Source organism: Pecten maximus, chromosome 6 (assembly GCF_902652985.1).
Source record: "Pecten maximus chromosome 6, xPecMax1.1, whole genome shotgun sequence".
Lineage (NCBI taxonomy): Eukaryota > Metazoa > Mollusca > Bivalvia > Pectinida > Pectinidae > Pecten > Pecten maximus.
The window spans coordinates 9,297,358-9,319,874 of NC_047020.1; the positions used below are offsets into that span (position 1 = coordinate 9,297,358).

Consider the following 22,517-nt stretch of genomic DNA (forward strand, 5'->3'; position numbering starts at 1 on the left):
AATATACTCAGACAAAGAGAGGCGTTATAAGATCAACATCGCGAAAACCATCCTCAATATATATATTTACATTATATATACGATGTAATCTAACTAAACAGAATTGCAACTCAGAAGAGTGAAAGTCATCTGATAGTGGTGTGCCCCTGTGTTCAAGACACGACAACAAAAGCACCATTTTCTATTCCATATTTGACGTGGTTGTATGCAAAGGGCGGGCAGATTGTGTGAAGTGAATTGATCAATTTACAAAATATGTTCCGGGTGACGATTTGAAAAAAAACAACAACAAAAAACAACAACAAAAAAACAAACAAACAAACCAAAACCAAAATCGATAGACATCATTTCATTGTTCAATGAATCAGACACAAATAAAATGGTTCTACTGACGATCAATAATGATGATGGTGATTAACTCACATTTTATTTTATTTGAATTATGTCCATGCACTATTGGTTTTAAGAATATGCACGTGACAACAGGTTGCGTCGAACATTTAAATCGAGCATACAAAAATGTAGATATTAATTTGATGTAAAATTTAAGTTAAATTGCGACAGAAAGCTCAATCTAACGACAGTAGGGACGTATCAAACTGACCCTTCGAGTCATAGTACATTACATCATTTCTGTTGACCGCTACTAGTATCCAACTTTCTATATATGTACATGCATAAAATAAAGTTGTTCATTTTGCTTCAAAAGTCTAAGAGTTATGGCCCTTTGTAACTTTGTCCTATATAATATGATGTCGAGAGTGATATGCATTGTGCACTGTGTTAGTGAAATTAAAGCATTTCATTACAATAATTCGTTATCAATTTATCTACTCTGTGTTAGACGTTATTTAGCTAGGTCAAGGTTGTCAGTTTTACAGTGATCTTCGACATGACACTGACAAACATATGCGAAAAGACAAATCCTTATCTCAAAAATACCCGTTATGATCAAAAGCAACAAATAACAGGCGTGAATATATAGTCACAAACTTCTATAAAATTATGTTCAACAAGAAATTGTCCACAGAATATTTTTAGTTATACAGAACCATACATATCGCACACATTTTTAATATATGCGTAACTTTATGGCATAATTTTGACTCATGTGAAATCTATTGAAATCTCCGTGATCAGGGGCGTATGATCAGAACAGATACATCACAATTCGTGTTTGTTTACTATGATTATAAGTTAGAATGTATGTGACATAGGAGGGAATATAGCTGTTACTTTAAATTATTTTGTTGTATCCTCGATGATTAGTCGAAACGCATTCGTCAGAAAAAAATGCATCACATTTTGTACAGAATAAAGTGCGGTTTTAACACATAACATTGACTTGACTCTAATATTTTTGTGAGGTCCTGACCTCACATGGTGCAAATATCATATATCCACTGCGATGACACACACACACACACACACACACACACACACACACACACACACACACGAATCATAAAATACAAGTAAGAATAAAATCATTTTGTTTTACAATGTGTGGTACAATAAAACGTTTAAATATAACTTCCAACGGAAAACTATAAACATGGTATCTGTTCCTTTATTATAGATTTCATGTTTAGCCTCGAAAAAGTAGTAACGGCCAAATCACGATAGTATTGTCAATTGAAAAGTAATTTTCATTTTATTTATCGGAGATAATTTGCTTTGTTTCATTTATGATAAAGATAAGCAGTCAGTTAGCATTCTTTTGTAACTGGTATCGTGGTACAAATTATCCTGGCTAAATGGGACATTAGAACATTATTATAGATTTACAAACTAACCTGACTAAATGTGACATTATCAATCTATATAGTTTAGTCTTTCAAATTAGCCTGGCTAAATGTAACTTCGTCAAACTCGAATAGAGTAACGGTAAACGGTAACATTTTAAACTCTAAACAAACAAGCAGCAAATAGCAGTAACATTAACAGTTTTTATTGACATGAAAGACATATTAAATGGCTGGACGGAATATGTGAAAATGACAATATTGAAAAAAAATAAACAACATTTTTTTCGTAGAAGTAAAAATAAGTAGTGATTATATGATGCGACCAAATACATTATTATCTATTGGACTACTACCGGAAAAAAAGAGTATGCCATTGGCTTTTTTGGCTTAGCGTATGGATTTTAATACCACAAATCGAACACGCATTGTACGCTATTCAATAATATAACAATCCTAATGTACTGTAATGTAATTGCATAAACTGTTTTGTTTGGATCAATTTCAAAATGCATAAAGAACGTGTTACATGTATAATATGTAGGTAATCTTTATTTCAATTGTGACATAGCAATGTCATGACGCCCAATGCATTGCAACGTCACAAAACGAAAAAGTCAAAAATAGGTAAACTATTGCCATTTGATCTTATTGCCTGAGAAAGCAATGAACCCATGGATAATTGTGATAAAACGTAGCATGCGGTTTAGGAAACGGAGGCTCGGTAACAATACGTAGAAATGGAATGTAAATCTATCATCAATTAAAGTAAAGAATCAATCTGTCAGCACCATGTATTCGATTTTTCCATAATGGACAATCAAAATCGTCAAATACAGGACAGAAGAGAGTACACATATTCTAATCGTCACGTATGTTTTGGTTCTTCAAGGTTCAATTGAAGTAAGAAGGATGGCGTTTGTCTGGTATAAAAAACCCTGTTATATGTTGTTAAACACATGAAACTACCAGAGGCCAGAAACTATCGTTTTCCTTAAAGGTAACGAAACATGAACATCTCAGATGAACCATTGTAATAAAATCTCAACAATAAATGAAATATAATTAGAAATTACTATAGTACATGTGTAGATGTTTTGTGATTTGATATTGATTAATTTTGATATGTTTATAATTGACTGATAAGCCAAGCGAGTCAACATATAGTTATACACTATCTCAGCACTACTAATGTAGTGGTAGGCATGTTCACGGTTTGCCCGTTAATTTTCTACGTTGATATATGAATTCATTATTCGCTCGTCTAGAACACACATACTACCAAACATACTATCGAAGCATTGCGTAGGTTATATTTCATCTTCACGCAAAGAGATTGGGAAAAAAAACTTCGAGTATTTTGTTGTAATGTTAACGTTGTTCATGAGTAATTATCGACATACCTGTGCATAGATAATTGATTCACATGGCACTATATACTTATATATATATATATTGATTTAATCTCATTAGAGCTTCCTTTGTGGAAAGTCTTAATTTCAATTTGTCTGCACGACGCTTGTACAAAAGACCGCTCATTGTTTGTAAGACGGCCAGTAGTCTAGTATGCGTTTGGTGTACACAATCTTAAGATTGGACATTGTTGTATCATATGGAAGGTCTATTCCAGTTTTCATCAAGTCCGCAAGGCGCGTGTACAATGGACCACACTTTGTTGGATGCGAAATGTCTTTCCCACTGACCGAACTCGATATGATGTGGAAGTCTATTCTTGTTGACGCCTCGTCTGCACAACGCCCTTACTAAGAACTGCTCCTTGTTTGGTGAGGTGAAGTGTCGGCCACACCACAAAGTCAACCACTGTGCCTGTATTAGTGTAATGTTTGTGTTTATTGCCGTCAAACGGATCACCTGATTCAACTTCATTCGCCATATGCACAGGCGGACTTTGCACGTTCATTAGCCAGCTCAAAGTTACACATTTGTTAATATATGGCTCACAAGCATCGACTTGTTGTTTCGTCCATTTTGTGTCTGTGTCACCATTGATAAAAAGCTACAACATTCAAAATAAATCATTGGAATACAAATTTAGTTATTGAGGATGGTATATTGGAGTAACTGACAATTATCAAATATACTTTCTAAACAAGTGTGAATGATTTAATGAGTATTAATATATGTATTACATGTTTACATGAGGAATATAGAAAATTATCAAACTGATCAAACTTAATTTTTCACTGCAGTGATGAGCAGTGAAAATATAAGATTTTGCAGTAAAAATATAAGGCTTTGCCGGAAATATCTTCCTATTGTACAATGTCATTGTCCAGTGGGAGCACTGGTTTAGTCAACGTGAATTAATACGGAGAACAAACCCGTCACTTACACCAGAAAATGAAGATATAGTTTTTCTCAGAATCATCCATATTTCTCGTGACTTTGTTGCCTCTATTTAGCGTACTATTTTTTTTCCTTTTCCATACGAATTTACTCAATCAGTCCCTTCGTCGTGGGCGCAGTAGCATCAGACAGACTACGTTTTATTCGTCGTGGGCGCAGTAACATCAGACAGACTACGTTTTATTCGTCGTGGGCGCAGTAACATCAGACAGACTACGTTTTATTATCATTAAATATCTTTATCCGATTACACTGTTTACATAAATAGTGGATAAAATATTGTGTCTTTCAAAAACACTATATATACTAATTTTAGATTTGGATCTATATTGCGTATTAATATTTTGAAATACGCAGTTATCCTGATCAGCTTACTCAATTGGTTATCATTTCGACGGATTGGCCTAGCTGCTTTCAAGTAAAGGATTAAAGACAACCGATAACGAAATATTTTCATAAACATATGTTAAGACCTCATTCAAAATGTGATAAAAAGAAAATCCAATGGCAAATCTGTTTATATACATGTATATATATTTGCACTTGTGCTATGCACTTATGAGAATAAAAAGAAATTGCTATACTTGAGAAAAATATTTGATATTAAACGGCAAACCATTGAAGATACTCTATATATCTATGGATTAACTTTTTATTTTAGTTGACGAGATGATAATTGGTTTCGTTATTATGGCGATATTCTCTGTTGCTCTTGACTGATGGGAAACATTATCTAATCTATGTTATGAATACATACTAAATCTGTCGCGAGGTACACAGGGTTCTTATATTAAAAGTGGTCGAGCGTGACCATTTACCTTTAACCCTGAGCTAAGACCACAAAAAAAAAAAAAAAAAAAAAAATCAGGTACGAATATAAAATAAGTCCTTCATGGCTATCCTCTACATAAGCTTATCATGGACGGGCGGACGGACAGAAGGATGCGGTTGCATGCACTCGCTTATGGACGCATTGACGAAGTAATTACTACATACCCCCTTTATTATATAGGAACATAAAACTGAAACATTTATACTTTACCTGTACAACTGTGTCGGCCGCCTGGGGTGCGCACCACTTCCGGATGTCCCTAATCTGTTTCCGGTCTTCCGCTGACAAGAGTTGTGTTTTTTCCTCCAATTTCTGAATACGTTATCACATTATGTCAAAAATTGTTTTTTAAACGACTGTAGTTTTATACTCAATGTAACGGATTTTTAGCCTAAATATATATTGTTTCTCAATAACTTGCATGAGTGATCGGAACAATAAATTTACAAATCGAAGTATTATTGCTAGATGAAATAGAGCGTTAGATTATGGGTTGCAAAAAACAAGTGTGAGATATTGACAAACTTACAGCTGGAGATGACTCGGATTGATGCAACATAAATAGAACCCTATGGAGGTCTGTCATCTGGCTCCAAGCAGTCACATCACAGAATGTGAAACTTCTCTGTAAAAACGCATAACGCACTGATTATTTTAGGATATTATAGCAAATATTGCGTAATTGATCAGAAAATGTACAAGATTTCGAGAAACTTGTGCTATAAGACAAATATGCAAATGGTATCCCCTGATAACTCTGATATCTCTTCCCGAATATCATCTACTGTATGCTATCAAAGAGGCTTTATATAACACATTTGCTCTTGTTAATACTATGATTATTAAATAATCAATGTTTAATGTTATTCCGATATTGTCTATTATGTCTTTCTTGGTGCTCACAAATAACAATTTGTAAAACGAGTGACCTAGTTACCATGACAACAGAGAGAAGTTGTTGAATTGCTTCAGTCTCTTCTAGAGAAAACTGGTTAATCAAGGTCTCGTAAGCGTTTGTCCATTCATCATCATACAGTCCTGAAAACATCTCTGCCAATTTAGTTGGTCTAAACGGGTCGCTGAGGTCAAGTATTGCAGGGTTGTCGTCCGTAAGTCTGGCACCGGCCATAACACTCAACCTACAATGTAAGTATGCGTAGTCTAAAATCTTGATATACTTAAATTAATGTAAATGTCACTTCAAAATGCTTTCATTCACCTGTTTAAGATTATGCAATGGCCATAAGTATGGCGGTTATTCTCTTTACTTTGTAGAAACTTTATTTTGATCCATTTTGAATCTCATTACTATCCCCACCCCCATTAGATTTCCATGATGCTTTTTTAGTGCAACATTTTAATATGGATATGTAGACACATTGTTGAGGACGTTTCATTTGAACAATAAATGACAATAGTTATCGATATGTCTTCGCTGACGTCCATACCTCGTCAACAGGTTGTACTTTTCCTTCATTGCCTCATTTAGATTTTTCTCTGCAATATCCAGTCTTCTCTGAACATCGTCGATCTTGTTTCTAAGATAGACTTTTTCCTCATCTGCCACAGACAATGTAGACTTAAAGCGGTCATTCACTTCCAGTTGTAGACGGGATATTTCTGTCTTGTCATGGTCGGCTTCGTCACGTAATCTTCAAAAGAGTGGATTTAAACGACTGATAAGTTATCAGTTGTCCAAGTGTGGTAAGTGACATCAATGGTTATCTCAATTCATGCAAATATGCAAGGCTTGCCTTTGAATTATTGCATGAGGAATCACATATTTAGATATATAAATCTTAAACAAACAGCAAGTAATCGCATGAACATACTACCGATAGCTTATTTGTGGGAGCATCCATATTAAACCGATATATTTTATTGCTGATGCTTCCGTTCTGCGATTTTCACTGAAATAACCCATTATGATAACGTGATATGTTTTAATACCGGAAGAGAGAAAAAACATAAAATTATCGAAAGCAATGTCAAGTAAATATAACTGAAGATTTAAAGCTTACAACGACGTCGATTACCATGGCGAGCTTAATGTACGGGTAGGGTTTCAATTGCATGGATAGATCAATAACTATGCGTTTGAGTGGCGTGACCTTGGATGGGTGACCTCTTCGTTGTGCATTCCTTGCTTTTCCTACTCGCTAAGGAGGCTGGTGATATGCATACAGGGAGTTACTGTCCTCCCTTTTTATCCATCTTTTATCTACTATGTTATGGGATGATTTTATTTATGTGATGCACATATAACTAAAAACAGCAATTTGTCAATATATATATATATATAGAATGTACAAATGTACATGTATATATCCACAAGCAGGAGGTGTAATACTATAACTGCGAAACTATTATTGGAAAAAACAACCAATCAATGAACAACCGGTATGTAACCACACATGAAGATGTAAATAAGTGTCAACAAGAAGCTGAAACCAAGCTTTAACCGACACGAAGGCTGTGATTTTGTGTGTATATTACCTTTTGACCTCTGAGTGCTGGTCTTTCAACTCTTGTTCTCGTACTGTGATTTGCATATTTAACTTCATCATCTGGTCTTTAGCATCGGATTGAGACGATGAGGCGTGTTTCTCTAAGTCATTGAGTGCGCTTTTGATAAATACAATATAGATAGCCAAGTGTCATAATACTGATATCAAAAAATCACCCAAGCAAGCAGACATCAAGCATATGTATTATCAAATAAAGTTTCATTTTGAACGCAAATGACAAATTTTAACATGTCAATTTGAATTTAAAAGTAGTAGTGCACGTAGAGTATACAGGGTTTGATAAGAACAATATTTATAACTCAATGATATAACTGTTAAAATAGAGTAATATTAGCGTGGAAATGTTTATCAGGTAAATATTCAAATCATGCAATATGAATATACACACATTTAATATTGCATGAAAATTTACACAGGTCCGACGAGGAAACTTTACAACTATACAGTCATTTTTTACCATCTACAACTCAATGTCAAATATTTTCATGAGACATTGCCAAGCCAGACATACAATAAAGCAAAACAATGTTAGGTGTTGTGTGATATAATGTCAGAAACGAGGTACAAATTAGCTTTGTTAATAGTGATACATTTGGGCATATTAGAAGGTAAAGGTCATGTGAAATGTATTTACTACCAAGCGAACACTTTGAAATGCGTATGTGTTTAACCAAATCAGCAAAATGACAACATCTAAAAAAACGCCACATTATAAAGAACCCGAACTAAATATCACAGTGTATTACGAAATCACCATGACGGTATATATTATTCATGTAGGTCGTTCACTCACATTTGTAGCGCTGCCTTCATACTACGTATAACGTTGAATCGCTCGTGAATGACCACTAGTTGTTTTGTGGCTTCATGGAATTTACTAACATGTCTTTTATCAGGCGAATCTGTCTCTGTGTCCTCTTGTGATTCCAGAGATTCTATGCCGTAATCCGTGAACAGATACAACTTGTGCACCTCCGCCATTAGTTTATTGGAGTCTTTACGTAATTCCTCTATACCCCTGGGTTAACGGGCAAGTGAAACAGTGCATCACACATGTTAGTATTAATTAAATTAGTTCTATAATACTATATATTAAACCACAAATGCGACAGATAAACCAACATAGCTTATTGCTAATATAAGTGTTAATGACAAAATGTAAAAATACAGGAAATGCTTCAAACAGATGAATGCTATGGTGTAAAATCGGGTGTTTTTTCGAGGCGGTAACGGTCGTTCGTTCCCTTCTAGGTTTAACATTTGTTTAAGCCAAAAGGTTTCGTCTAACTTCTCTTCCAGAAACCTGTCTCTTACGAGTCGTGGAAGGAAAAATCAGCTGAATAATGACGTTTTAAAGTTATCATTCAGTTCTTATATGAAGATGTATCCAGCATTTTGCACATGATTGTGTTGTTTGCAAAAGACTTATCTGTAACAGCCTAGTCGTTGAGCAGAATTAACTAAACAATCCACTACTTGCATAACATACATTTCTGGAAAGTTTTTCTTACGGAAGATTTACATAAATCACAATGGTCTGTATGACTAAACGATGAAAATGAGTCATTTATGTAACAATATAAGAAGTACAAACACAATACGATGAAGTGACAACACTGACGACCAACCTGCAAGTTAAGAAATATTCACAAAAGCAAGCTTATCTCCACAGAAAATGTGCTGCTATTATAAAATATCGCGGTTACTATTACATCATAGGAAACAGGACTGATAACATAAGGTGACCTATGTCATCTCACAATTGAAACGTCTTAGAAGAAAGACTGCTAGACAATACATGGGTACTAATGTAAAGGAAGCTAACATGTTAATAGTGATACTCATTAATTAGATGATTTTGTCATTAATGTCATTAAATACATTTTGTAGGTAAATATAAAGCGATAGATGGTGCAATAAATGTTTACCGTAAAATGAATACTTCAATTAACCAACTTACCTTAATCTTTCCGAGTCTTGATCTTTTAGTTTCCTGAGCGCGATGCGACATTCTGTCAGATTGGATTTTACCTTCACGCCAGCCTCGTCACTGTCCTTGACAGCGACCTGGAGATAACGACATAATTCCTCCGTTTCCATGACAACATCAGTCAGAACCTTGTCGCTCTTCTGAAACTCTTTGAGTTGACTACAAAGTAAGAAATACAAAATATCAAAGGTAAACAATAAACATTCTCCACAACCTATCATAATTATTTATCAGTTGTTTGTAGGATTAATAGGTAAAAATAATATTACTCAGCGAAATAACATAATGAACCCGTGTATTTTTGTATCCTGGCGTAAATGTAACCTAAATAGCACATTCCGAAAAAAAAGAAAAAAAATGAAGAGAAAAACAAAAAATGAAAATAAAAGTAACTCACATACTATTGACAGTGAAATGCTAATTATTATTGTGTATATCACTTCGTGGATAGTTATATAGCGAATGTCAGGCAAAGTGATTTAACATATCATTGATATTTATGTGAATGAGAAAAATTTCTATATTTTGTCTTGTAGGATCATGACTATTTACAAAAACAGAATGGGGCATACGTTCTCAGCTTATTGTGCTCATCTAACGCAAACCGCAGTCCCTTGTCAACTCTGATGATCTTCCTAACGACGCCCCGGTTAGATTCAGAAACTGTGTTAACGTCCGCGAATTCAAGTGTGTCGGGGTCGGACAAACTGATGCTCCAAGTGGACGCTACTCCCTCATGGAGGCGATCGACGTGCCTTTGGAAGACTTTCAAATCGTTTTCATAATCCTTCATGCCTTTGCCGTTTTGCTGTAGCAAGCTAAATATAAATGGGTTTTGATTACACCAGGTACAGGGAAATATTTCCGTGAAAAACTCTCACCTACATGCGAAGGGGAATAACTCAAATAACTATTAAGATACTACCAACACAAAATGTGACATGATGGGATGTGAACACAAATATCTGTACTGTTAAAATAATTCACGACATATATCAGAAACAGATGACTATCATAGATTAAAGTCATATTCATACCTTTCGTATTTTTTCGTTCTCACAGCGAAATCATTGACTCGTACCATAGCAATATCAAACAATTTTGATTCATCATCTTGTTCTGATTTATCTGACAGGGACGATAACTCCATTCCACCCCTGCCGCGATCTCTGGGTGAGAATGAAGTGTCGGGGAAGGCGCTGCTGTCACTATACACCCTATCCACCGAGTCTATCAGTTTCAAAAGACGAGCTTTGGTAAGGTCGAGTTCCTGGTGCGACTGTCGAAGTGATCTGAGATGTATATAAATATTTTAGTTTTGGCTTTATATGTTTACCAGATCTTACATAGATATAGATATACCAGATATACTTGTAAAATATTTCCACATACAAGAGAAAACGAACTGTCGTAATGCGCCATTTAATACCTGGCTAATTTCAAATTAGGTAATTAAGATTAATGTTGATTAATATCAGATTTCCCGAAACTATTACCAGAAAAAGATAGAGAAAAGTCAGATAGAGATAACCTATTTTCTTAAAGTTAATGTAGTCTTTGTTCATTTAAAAAAAAACGCATTTTCGCGAATGCATTTCTACCGTCGCTTATCAATGGTTAACACGAAATGTAAACTAAATTATCCGTAAAGTACACATACTTCTCGGTATCTTCTAGCTTTCTCCTTTTATTTAGATATAGAGTATGTAACTTCTTCAGTTTTGTTTTTGATGGTGGTGAGGTGGAGCTCGGCTCCTGTGCCAATTGTCTCCGTATACCGTCATTTCCTCCTGTCAAATCAGACTCCCTCTCCATGGCTGACAAGTCGGAGAGTGCATCGTGATGAAATGTCTCTAACTCTTTTTCAATGTCTCCAAACCTCGATTCCCAGCCATCTAGCTCCTTCACGTGCCTGTTAGACAATAATTTATACAAGATATTTAATCATGTGCCTTATATAAACAGTAATATATTAAAGGAACTATTTATAGCTACATGTATTACACATCTCTGTATCCAATCATTATTTTAACTTAACCTGTTGTATTTCTAATTAACTAACGATATCAATATTGTAATGATGTTGTAAATAATATACATTTTGCTTTACCATATGTAAGATTTGGTTTGGTTTGTTTTTGTTTAACGTCCTATTAACAGCCAGGGTCATTTAAGGACGTGCCAGGTTTTGAAGGTGGAGGAAAGCCAGAGTACTCCGAGAAAAACCACCATATGTAAGACCAGTCGTTGACTCGATATATCATCAAGAATAAATAAAGCCTATTGTCATTAGTATTATTACCTAAAGTAAACTATGCTTATAATATCTAAATAATTACTTATTTCATCATAACTAACAAGCCATATCAATAGAATGTTAGTTACCTTTGAAGTGCCGCTTTAGAATCCCTCAATCCTTGCATTTCGTTGCGAATAACAGCCATTTTGTGTAACATTTCGCCTATTTCGTAGCTAGGGTCATCATCAGATATCCTCAACCTTGTCCGACCTTTCCGGGAGGCGAATTCGTCGTGTGCTGTTACCGTCGGATCAGCAAGCCTATGGAGCTTCTCAATTTCTAATTTAAGTTTATAAAGTTCCTGCTTGGTCTCTTCGATTTGATCGTTTTCCCTCGTCCTGATATATATAAAATAGAGAGACAATGGGATACCTTGGTGATTGTATTATGCATCCAATAATGACAAGATGTTAAATGTAAAATGTACTTACACCTCGAGATTCCTTTTGATATTTTTCTCAAGTGCCTGGAGTTTCTCCTCTATGTCTTTCTTTTCAGTCATATGCCTATGTACATGATAAATGATATTATAATGAAATATAACCCACATCTAATCAAGTTTTCTAACACGTTCACAGGATTAAGGTGCGATGGTATTGTATATCATCACAAATTAGAAGCTAAGACCCGAAAGTGTGACCATTATAAGAACGTAAATCAGAGAAATCAAACCTCATCATACGATATTTAGGGTTCGTTAACACGGCACATTTAAAAATTTGATACGTTTATAATTTAAAAAGATCCTCAATGCGTGTGTACATAAAGAACTAAGAGGTAAGCCAAGACCTATGACCTATATTACCTCTCCTCCAGTAGTTCTACATGTTTCCCTTTAGCCTTGTTGGCTATCATGTGTGTTCCCCGAATGCTGCAATAACAATTTACAAGCCTAAATCAAAGTGTGAATGGTATTGTTAATAAAATTCAATGATATGATCACACTATTATTGATTGTTGTCTAACATGAGTTTTCTCTTAGAACAAAAATGAATCAGAATGCTCGAGAAACTACATACCGTTGTAACTGTCCGTGCTGGTCCTTCAGTTGAGATTTCAGCTTTTGGAGTTCTGACTGTAGCCTGATAATGCAGAAAAAAACTTATTGTGTATTTAATGATTCTCTCATTTGTACTGAACGAGGTTACAAATATATCGCTTGCCTGTGATTATTACGTGTATGCAATGTCTGAGTGAGGAAATGTTTGTCTGCAGCACGTTGTCGAGTATAAGCTGATTATTATACATGAATAAAATCAACATGCAAAGTGCAATTGCTTTATTGCAACATATACATGTATGGATGCCTTCCTATTTCACCTGGATATCAAAACCTTCCAACATCGCTAGATTTTTACATGTTAAATACTGTTATATGACTGTATTTTTTTAAAATGCTACTTAATATGGTATAATTATGGTAGAAACTAAAATACTGTTGTATTTTGAAAAATAAATTCAAACAGGTAACTCTTACGTTTGTATTTCATCGTGTTCTACTGTCCGTTTTCGTTGAAGCTCATGTTCGAAGAGTTTTAGTTTGTTAATGAGTTCCTGTATATCATCGACATCACGTTTAGAACTTCCTTTTTGTACTTTGCCAGCGACTGAAATAGCCTGGCTGCTCGATGTCGTCTTCTGTTGCGTCTTAGGTGGTTGCTGACCTTTGGCCGCAGCAGGGTCTGTTACACCCGGTTTATCAATGGCAAGATGGCTGAACAGTTTGGATATGGTTTTGTTAAGCGATAGAATGTCTTGATGGTTCACCACTCTACCATCCTTGTCTTTTCTACAATACAGTTAGAAATAAACCATGTCGTTAATAGGCATGTTTAAAGAAATAGAAATACACTACCCTCGTAATGTACAATATATCGAATGTATATATAAAAGAACACTATGGTATATGTAATTCGAAAGCGCATGCAACTGAAACGGTAGGTCAAAACTACATTGTAGGTAAAATAAGGATTAATTGTAATGGACGCCGTTACAATTGCCCCCCCCCCTCCTCCCCCCCCCCCCCCCCCCCCCCCAGACAGTGTTTGTGATGTCATACTAAACATATATACTAATTTTCATCACAATCGGAAAATATCGCCATATTAACCAATTAGAGGCTTCGGTCCTGTTAGCTGACTGAAATTCGAAAAAATGCTCATGCGCACCGCCGGTCATACAGGCACAATCAAGTAAAGTTGAATTTCGCCCTACGGTTTTTGAGAAACCTGTCGGAAATTTCATCGGTGGAAGAAAGTGGAAGAAATAATGATAATTATAAGAAGAAACAGAGAGAAAACAATATGTCCCCAAGTTTGTTTTGGAGATTATAATTTATTATGTACTTTTGATGCTTTCAAGAACGGAATAATAATAGCTGAAAATATATACATTGAAAATAACTTTAAAATAACAAGGCTAATTGGTTTTAATAATTTTTTATCAGTGCTTTAGTTCAAACATGATCTTATTACACAGCCATGTGAAAACGATCACCGATATGAAGGCTGTCCAGACTATTACAATACAGTATTTCTCTATTCAGTTTAAAATATGAAACAATCTTTACGTTTCCAGTGCAGGCGTTTTGGTTTGTGTTGTTCTAGGTGATAGGCTGCTCGCCTCCTCCTTAATTACCGGCCGCTGTATACTTGGCATAGCATGGCGCTTGCCGCGGTCCTTCTGTTGGGACAATGTCACGGTTGTTGCTCTTGGAATTGGCTTTTTACTGGCTTGTGGTGAATTCGTCTGTGATGAATCCCGCGATTTGACAGGGACTTTAGTGGGTGATGTGAGAATTGTCGATGGCTTGTCTGTGACATACTCGGATCTATCGACGACCTATTAAACACAAAATCGGCCTAAGTAGTTATTTCAACAATTATATCACTCGTCTTACTACCAACAGATTATAATTATCTTCTCAAGGGTATTCAACACAATACAGTCTTAAATATAATTATGTTGGCGAATGGTATATATTGACGACTTGGAATAAAGTAAGAATAAGTCATACATCAGGCAACTAGAAAATTACATTTAAAAGCCCAGGATAGGTAACATAAATTGATGTCTGAGGTTGATATTACAATGATTGGTTTGACTTTAAGGAGTAATTTATTGGATCATATCATTAAAATATCACCAAGCCATGAATGTGTTTATACCAGTAATTGGAATACATTATACACAAATTGATGTCTGTTCTGTCGCGTGATCAGTTGAAATAATGTGGAAATACTTTTCTACTTGACTGCGTCATTCGGTATTCGCAAAAATGAGATGAAGTGTTCCAAAAGCAATACAAACAATGGATCAAGGATACAAAGAGTTTATAGTTCGATGTATTTTTCCGTAAGTGACTTCGGTGAGGACTAATTAAATTAAGAATGCATGTAGTATATACAAATTGATTTATCCATTATGTAGAAAATAACAGATATCGGTTTCTTTGAAGTAAATATTCCTCAAGGTAGACATCAAATTTCGCTCTAGACAAAAGTCCACAGCTACTTCAAAAGAAGTAAGCAAACTAACCTTTTACAGCGGAATATAATTATGTTCCAGTTGTACAACACAATGCTAGTCTGGAAGTGTTCAAGAACAATATTTCCGTAATGATTTCATTTACAACCCGATAACCTGGCTACTATGTGATTGCTTCTTCAGCATAAAACTGAAGATCAAAGTTATTTTTTACAGTAAGGTCAATATTGACAAAGTAGTGCATGTATATGGTGCCCCTAACCGAGATATAACTGCTCCATGGGGGTCACGTCCTTTGATATACTTAAATTATTAGCTTCTGAATGTGGCAAAAATCATACACCTGGGTTTTGGAATAGTACATAAGTGCATATAGTTTAAAACTATATGTATATATTACCTCCCACAAAAATGTTCTACTGGTATCAAGTTACCACTTCTCACGCACAATTTCTACTGGTAATTAGGGGCTATATCGGAGATTAACCAGTGGCTCAACATGTTTTATCCTCAATAAGGAATGTTTTAATATTATTATCAAAGTATTCGCAGTAAACGAAAAATCGATATGGAGACCTACACATGTATATATTGTATATGGCCATTCTATTTGAAGTTAGAAACCTTTTTGATGTTGGCATTAATATAACATCAAAATATCTGATGTTAGTGACCGATTCTCAGTTGATTCTATATTCTAGAAGTAAATATGTAGATCTATAATTTATTGTTCATAAACTTTTCTGAAGAACCAATCGGTACATGATATTACGATACATATTATGATCATTATATAGGTTGCAGTAAACATTAATGTCAAACATTATCTTAATTGATTTAAACGATTAGTAATTGTTTATCTTATCATTTCCCCGAAAAAATAAATCTCATTTTGTATAGTAAGTAATAGAACTGAATGAAATGTATTGAAACAACGATATGACATACTTTTGTGTGCAGCAATGACATATCTATATTTGCACAATAATGACATACAACGAGGCCAAATCTATTCACATTGCATTCTACGCATAGCACTATATTCAATGACCTTATCACCCCGGCGGGTTGGGGAAAGCGAGAAAACATTCGGATACTGTTACGTATGTATGTCTAACCAGGGAGTTCGCTAAAGAACAGTAATTTATCGTGTGCCATCCACTTAGGAACACGGAACGACCTGATATAAATCGCTCTCCAAAGGTGCATCACTTGGGATGTTATGTTTTATGTCTATTAACGTGAGTGCTTAGCGTCTGCTGGCGAGATTAAGGTCATGGGTCATTTGAAAGAGTCCGCCAGTGACCCCAGCTTTCATGGACACTGTCGTCATATGAATTTTATTGTTTCTAGGATGTAAACATCCTTAACAAACAGAAACATAATAGCCGTTCGAAACGGCTGCTGAAAAGGACATAGCTATTGATTACCGATACTGGAAGCTAGCCTGAATAATTGCCATATTATAAAGGATATTTAACGTGATTAAATATAAACAAAATCCATCGTTATCCAGTGTGATTGCCTGTACGTTCTATACGATGTACTGTCTCAAATGACCTTCGCTGTTCGCTGGGTAATAATTTTGATTATTCGAAACTGAGACTGTAAGTGAACTGTTTTCGGGTTTCCTCGGCAGTTTACGGGAGGATTGATCACTAACACTCTCGGAACCTCTATACACTACTTTATCACATAACTGGCCCGCTCGGCCGTACAAAACTGTGTTGTTATTAATAATGTCACAATAACTTCATCACGTCGTACAATTGTCTCTGTAGAAATAATACCCTTCAGAGTCGAAGTTAACATCTTTACACCGAAATCAATTTGTATGTTCAAATTATTTTCTCAAAAAATGATAACCACTAGTTTTTCACTAGTGAAAGTATCACTTTTTTCTTATATTTTCCCTTTTTCTGATTTGACAAATCAGAAAAATACTTACAAACGAAAATGCGGAAAATTAAGATTTGCATATAGAACTCCGTCATTTACATGACGTCATAATGCAGGATATAATACGTAACGTAACGATTTGGCGTACATTTGTGAGCCGTTGACAGGGGGCCGCAATGAATTTTAGGCGAAACTGAACTGCCTCGGAATATTTTGCTATAAAATGTAATAAAAAGAATATATAACAATATCTTCAGTAACACCAAATACATTTCACTCGTGTGACAAATATTTTGAACGCTGGACAGAACAAAAATTGTCCAATACACAGATCCAATTAAGCAAGTCTGAAAAAAGGTATCCATGCCTGTTTATACGAAGAAATTGCATATGATTAGAGAGTTCGTTTATCGTGTGTATTCCACTGAGAAATATATAGTAGGTAGATTGAGATATATACACAATATGGTAGATACATGTTAGAGAGTAACATGAAGAAGGAAGAGAACAGTTGGTGCCAGGGCAATCAACATTGGGAAGGGGACACTTTACTATAACAAGGGGAAATATATTTCACACTTCGAATACATGAAATTAAAACATATAAATTAAAGAATGTATCAATAATTCTCTTTCCCGATTCATCAATTATCTTTGAGGCCTTCCTAAAATATTCAAAATATCTTTTATCAATAAATAAAAGATATCTAATGATAACGTATACATATTTCACGACTTTCGATGCTTGTGACGTGTGTATTGTATCTGCCGTACGAGTGGAGTGTTTATACTATTCAAAGGAAACATTGAGCATTGTATTTCGTCATTGTAAAGACTAACTAGGAAAAGTGGTTTTTGCACCAAAACTGCATGTAGTAGTGTTTTTCACTTGCAAGACTGGTGTCATTTTTTTTTATTTGATGCTGTAAGCCAAACCGATGTTACATTCTACCTTCACTCCACTTCAATGATTGATATTCAACAACTTCATTGATACATTATACAAGTAAGGTAACCACATCGCATACTGAATTTACGATTTACTAATACAAATAAATGGACATCTGGTACGAGGCATCCAAAGAGGCAAATTGAGACAACTAGGCTTGAATGGGTTAATTCAGAAACGAATGGGCCTCCATAAACATCTCGTGAGTACACACATATTTAATGGTCCTGATGTATTGCAAAACTGCTCGTCATCAATAATGAACACATCTGTCAAAATAAAAAGCACAGCGGTGACGTCTTATGAAGATTAGTTGATGAGAATGTGATGAAACTCTGATGTCCTGAGAAACCAATACATCATTTTCTTTGATATCTTACTTGATAAGGCTTTCCAGTCAGGACTATAGTCTATATAGAAGAAACTTTCAAACGTTAATATCAAAGGGTGGTCTTCCGAAATTATATCCAAATTAAATTATACTGGTTGGTGTGTAACTGACACATTTCGGGTGTACATGAAACACATATGTATTTTTTTCTCCATTGAAATATCAATTAGGATGGCATGGTGTCTCCAGCGAAAACATTCAATTCATCGGGTAATGTAATTACTTCGAACTCCTAGGCATATTCCATCACGCAAAGGCCAAGGAACAACATTCGTGTACAGATTTCATCCTATCTCAAGGTCATATGAGTACGGATGTCTAGAAGGACACCATTAGAGGAAAACAAAGCACAGGAAGAAAAGTGTAAAGCGGGAAGTATGGAAACATATAAAGATATAGAAATCGCAAAATAAAACAATTCCGATTATAAAGCCATCCCATATTTAACCCATGCATAAAGATAGACCAGGCCAAATTTGTGATACTGTAATTTGCTCTTAAATAAAGCACATTTGGAGATTCGTTAGATAAACATGTTAACTGTAGTTAAATAAACCTACCTCAGTTATCTCTAATTTTATCCCCTCGAATCCGGATTTCACATTTTTGTAGGCTCCTTCACTTTTCAAGGAAGATTCGAGGCGACGTATTGCCGGTTTGATGTCAGCAGGCTGTCTATTTCGAATCTGAAAGATAACAGGGGTATTGCAAGTTTGTTAACACACAGATAGTATAAGACTGAGAGCACGGAATCGCAAACATCAAATGGCAAATACAAAAGTGATAGTTGATTTAAAGTGCGAAATGGATGCTTCAAATGTGAAATCATATGACCTGAAGAGTATGGTATGTAAAATGAAACTGGATATGGAAACAATTATGAGGCAGAAAATATAGCGTTGATATAGTGCATCTTGGGTTGGGAGACAACGTTTCAATACATATTTCTGCTCGACTAAAGACAAATAAACGTGAATGGTTTTACTTGTCCGTGTAGTATATTTGGTACTCGTAAACCAAAACGACATCTCGAATGACTTTATCTAATGTATAGTAACCGAACACGGTTAAAACAATAATGTTATTTGTTGAAATTTCGAGAAAATTGATATATTCAAAATGATAAAATAATCTCTTTAACTGCCAAAATGATATTTTGTAAAATAATCTTAGACAAAATATCAGCGCTACTTCCCGTCAACCAGGCTATTTCTTGTTTACTTTTTCAAAATGAAGATCAAAGTTCTGATTCAGAGAAAGATCGATATTCGTCACAGTGGTATATGTTGTCCCTAGACCAGTATAACTGCTCCATGAGACAGCCAACTGATATACTTTAATCTTCAGCTAATATTTGATATAGCTGCTCAAATGATTTACTATAGAAATATTCTCGTTTTCGTTGTCGTATAATATAGAGTGGGTGCCATACAATTTTTAAAATCAATTTTCTATCTGATAATGAGATCGTGTTTGAATTACACTTGGCTGAACTCTTCGCAGAAGTTGACGATTTTTCCAGCTGCTTCGACTGATCATATCAGAAACACCTATTTCCTAAGGCATATACAGTTATCTTGATTTACCGAACACGTTCGATGTCAATGTGCTTTACAACAAACAAGCACCATTCAAACTAAACTTTATTAACGTGTATATTGGCAAAAGCGAAACAAACGTAAGTGTTTAAGTGTGTTTGAGTTGTTTGTTGATTTCTAAATATATCAAACAGTTATAAGAAACGGCCTTCTGTAAAAGTAATACAACTCTTTGACGAAATATAATTTTCTTCTAGATTTAAAGCGCCTATTTGTAGATTTCATACTCATTAAACGTGTGTTTTTTCTTATAAATAGTGAATTGTGCTTCAGATATAGCGATGCACGAGCCTATACCGTAAAGCATGGTATATATATATATATGTTTACCAGTAATAAACCAAGTTTTCCTCGGTTGGTGTTTGTAAAGAATGTTTAACGGAGAAATATTAATGGGGTCACTTGGGTTCGACTGACGAGTCTGCAAAGCGTTCTGCTTAGGAGCGGTAACTTATTCATTCTTTAGGACCTACTGAATTGCAATGCACTGTGTAAGATATTAAAAAAAAAAACATTTTCAAATATCACGCCTATAATATTCATTGTATCTGTTTAGTCATTTGAGAGACTTCTTTGCGATCGAATCATTCAGAACAAAACACAGTTTGTTTGCTTATGTCAATAAGCTAACTAGGATAAATAAATATTACACGTGATAACATTTTAAGTAATATAAACTCTTAACTTGACACGTTTAAAAATGTATATACATGTATGAGTTAAAATACTTGCGCATATATTTCATATGTATATATTATGAATTATAGGAACTGTAAAAGTTCGTGAAGTAAGTACGCGAACAGAAAAGATCAGCTGTCATGCAAAATCAAACAGATATTTGATATAGATATCTAAATATTATGCTTACCTTTATAACTTTATTTGATATAGATATCTAAATATTATGCTTACCTTTATAACTTTATTTGATATAGATATCTAAATATTTTGCTTACCTTTATAACTTTATTTGATATATACATCTAAATATTTTGCTTACCTTTATAACTTTATTTGATATAGATATATAAATATTAGGCTTACCTTTATAACTTTATTTGATATATATATCTAAATATTATGATTACCTTTTAAACTTTATTTGATATAGACATCTAAATATTATGCTTACCTTTATAACTTGCGCCTGAAAATTTCTAAACGATTCAGCAACTATCTTGGAGTTGAGGACTTTCTTCTCTGTTAGTAGTTTCTCCAGTCTCTCCTGGATCTCGAACAATCGTTGTGAGTTGATGGTCATCTGAAATTGACAAACACGACAGGTGAGTATATCTGGATTTCGTCTGTCTGTCCGAACAGTGTACGAGTCTTTCCGACGGACGGACGCCATCGACGTTGTCGGAGTTTCAACAGAGTCGTGTTTCCTGGTAGTTACGCTGGATATACTTCCAGTCGAATTTTGTCTTTTAACATTATGTCGCTTCATTGTGACATTCTCCGATGTCATTTCATTTGCAGACTTTGACATGACTAATTTTCTTTTGGTGCCAAAAGAGGTATGGGCCTCCACAGATGATTGTCTCTTTAGAACAATAGCGATATTGTGTTCCACTGAAGTCTGTCTTATGTTCGTAGTCATACTCATAGTAAATGTTGAAGACCTGATGACCAGAGATGGTTTGTCTCAGCAGTCCTGTTCACCAGGACCAATAGTCCAAGATCTATAAATATCTGCAAGCTGTAACGTATGCACATGACCGATGCTACCTTGTTCATAAACAACAATGCCTGCATTATTTATCTGTGTGCGTTGAGCTTTTGATGTGATTGAGAGGAAAGCCTATTACCCCTGGGTTTTAAATTATAAATAAGCTATTGATTCATATTGATGATGTAGGTTTTGATAACTTAATCAGGTATATATTCCGCTGTGACTTATATGGCAAGGACCGTCTGGTGTCTAGTAAAGATCGGTTAGCTTCACATGTACACATTGACAGATATCATAAACAATAGATAATAGCATACGACAGTGCTAATACTATTTAACATCTCCCCGAGTTGCCTATTAAACAACATTAAGTAGTACATGGACGCACAACGTGCAGGAGCACAATGGAACCGAAAATTAAATATATTTGTGTTGTTAAGCGAACGATGCTTTTCCAGGTCAGGCTATGAGCATGTACATTACAGATGTTACGTGACAAATGCTATACGAGACATATAGGTACATGTAAGACGTCATTTGCAGAAAAGAATAACAAGAGCAATCTAAAGCAAGGCATTACGATTTCCCTATACATTTATAAACAACTCTATACTAAAATATTTAGGGATTATTATACGGTGTAAAAAAAATAACAGCTGCTTTTCAACTTGATGGGGAAAAGAATACTAATGTAACGGGCATTTCCCGGTAAGGTTATTGAATATAGCTCAAAGCGTTCGCGATTTTTTTTTTAAATGTTT

General features: G+C 34.8%; 1 protein-coding gene across 6 annotated transcripts in view; it reads right to left on the minus strand.

The window, feature by feature from the left end:
- Positions 1 to 408: 408 nt before the first annotated feature.
- Positions 409 to 22,517, minus strand: part of LOC117328896 (hyaluronan mediated motility receptor-like) — a 38,518-nt gene continuing 16,409 nt past the window's right edge. For 3 of the 6 annotated variants that reach the window (XM_033886503.1, XM_033886504.1, XM_033886505.1), the window contains exons 2-20: positions 21,217 to 21,345; positions 19,047 to 19,172; positions 14,331 to 14,602; positions 13,239 to 13,550; positions 12,781 to 12,843; positions 12,567 to 12,632; positions 12,193 to 12,267; positions 11,848 to 12,099; positions 11,123 to 11,374; positions 10,500 to 10,754; positions 10,035 to 10,280; positions 9,433 to 9,621; positions 8,266 to 8,490; positions 7,441 to 7,569; positions 6,393 to 6,596; positions 5,882 to 6,083; positions 5,474 to 5,569; positions 5,155 to 5,256; positions 409 to 3,762 (exon numbers count right to left, since the gene is read on the minus strand). In XM_033886503.1, coding sequence (XP_033742394.1) covers positions 3,472 to 3,762; positions 5,155 to 5,256; positions 5,474 to 5,569; positions 5,882 to 6,083; positions 6,393 to 6,596; positions 7,441 to 7,569; positions 8,266 to 8,490; positions 9,433 to 9,621; positions 10,035 to 10,280; positions 10,500 to 10,754; positions 11,123 to 11,374; positions 11,848 to 12,099; positions 12,193 to 12,267; positions 12,567 to 12,632; positions 12,781 to 12,843; positions 13,239 to 13,550; positions 14,331 to 14,602; positions 19,047 to 19,172; positions 21,217 to 21,345 — 3,486 coding nt within the window. In that variant the 3' untranslated portion in view covers positions 409 to 3,471. Of the gene's footprint in view, positions 3,763 to 5,154; positions 5,257 to 5,473; positions 5,570 to 5,881; positions 6,084 to 6,392; positions 6,597 to 7,440; positions 7,570 to 8,265; positions 8,491 to 9,432; positions 9,622 to 10,034; positions 10,281 to 10,499; positions 10,755 to 11,122; positions 11,375 to 11,847; positions 12,100 to 12,192; positions 12,268 to 12,566; positions 12,633 to 12,780; positions 12,844 to 13,238; positions 13,551 to 14,330; positions 14,603 to 19,046; positions 19,173 to 21,216; positions 21,726 to 22,517 lie in introns of those variants that run through there. The other 3 variants (XM_033886499.1, XM_033886502.1, XM_033886501.1) reach the window with 3 other exon arrangements.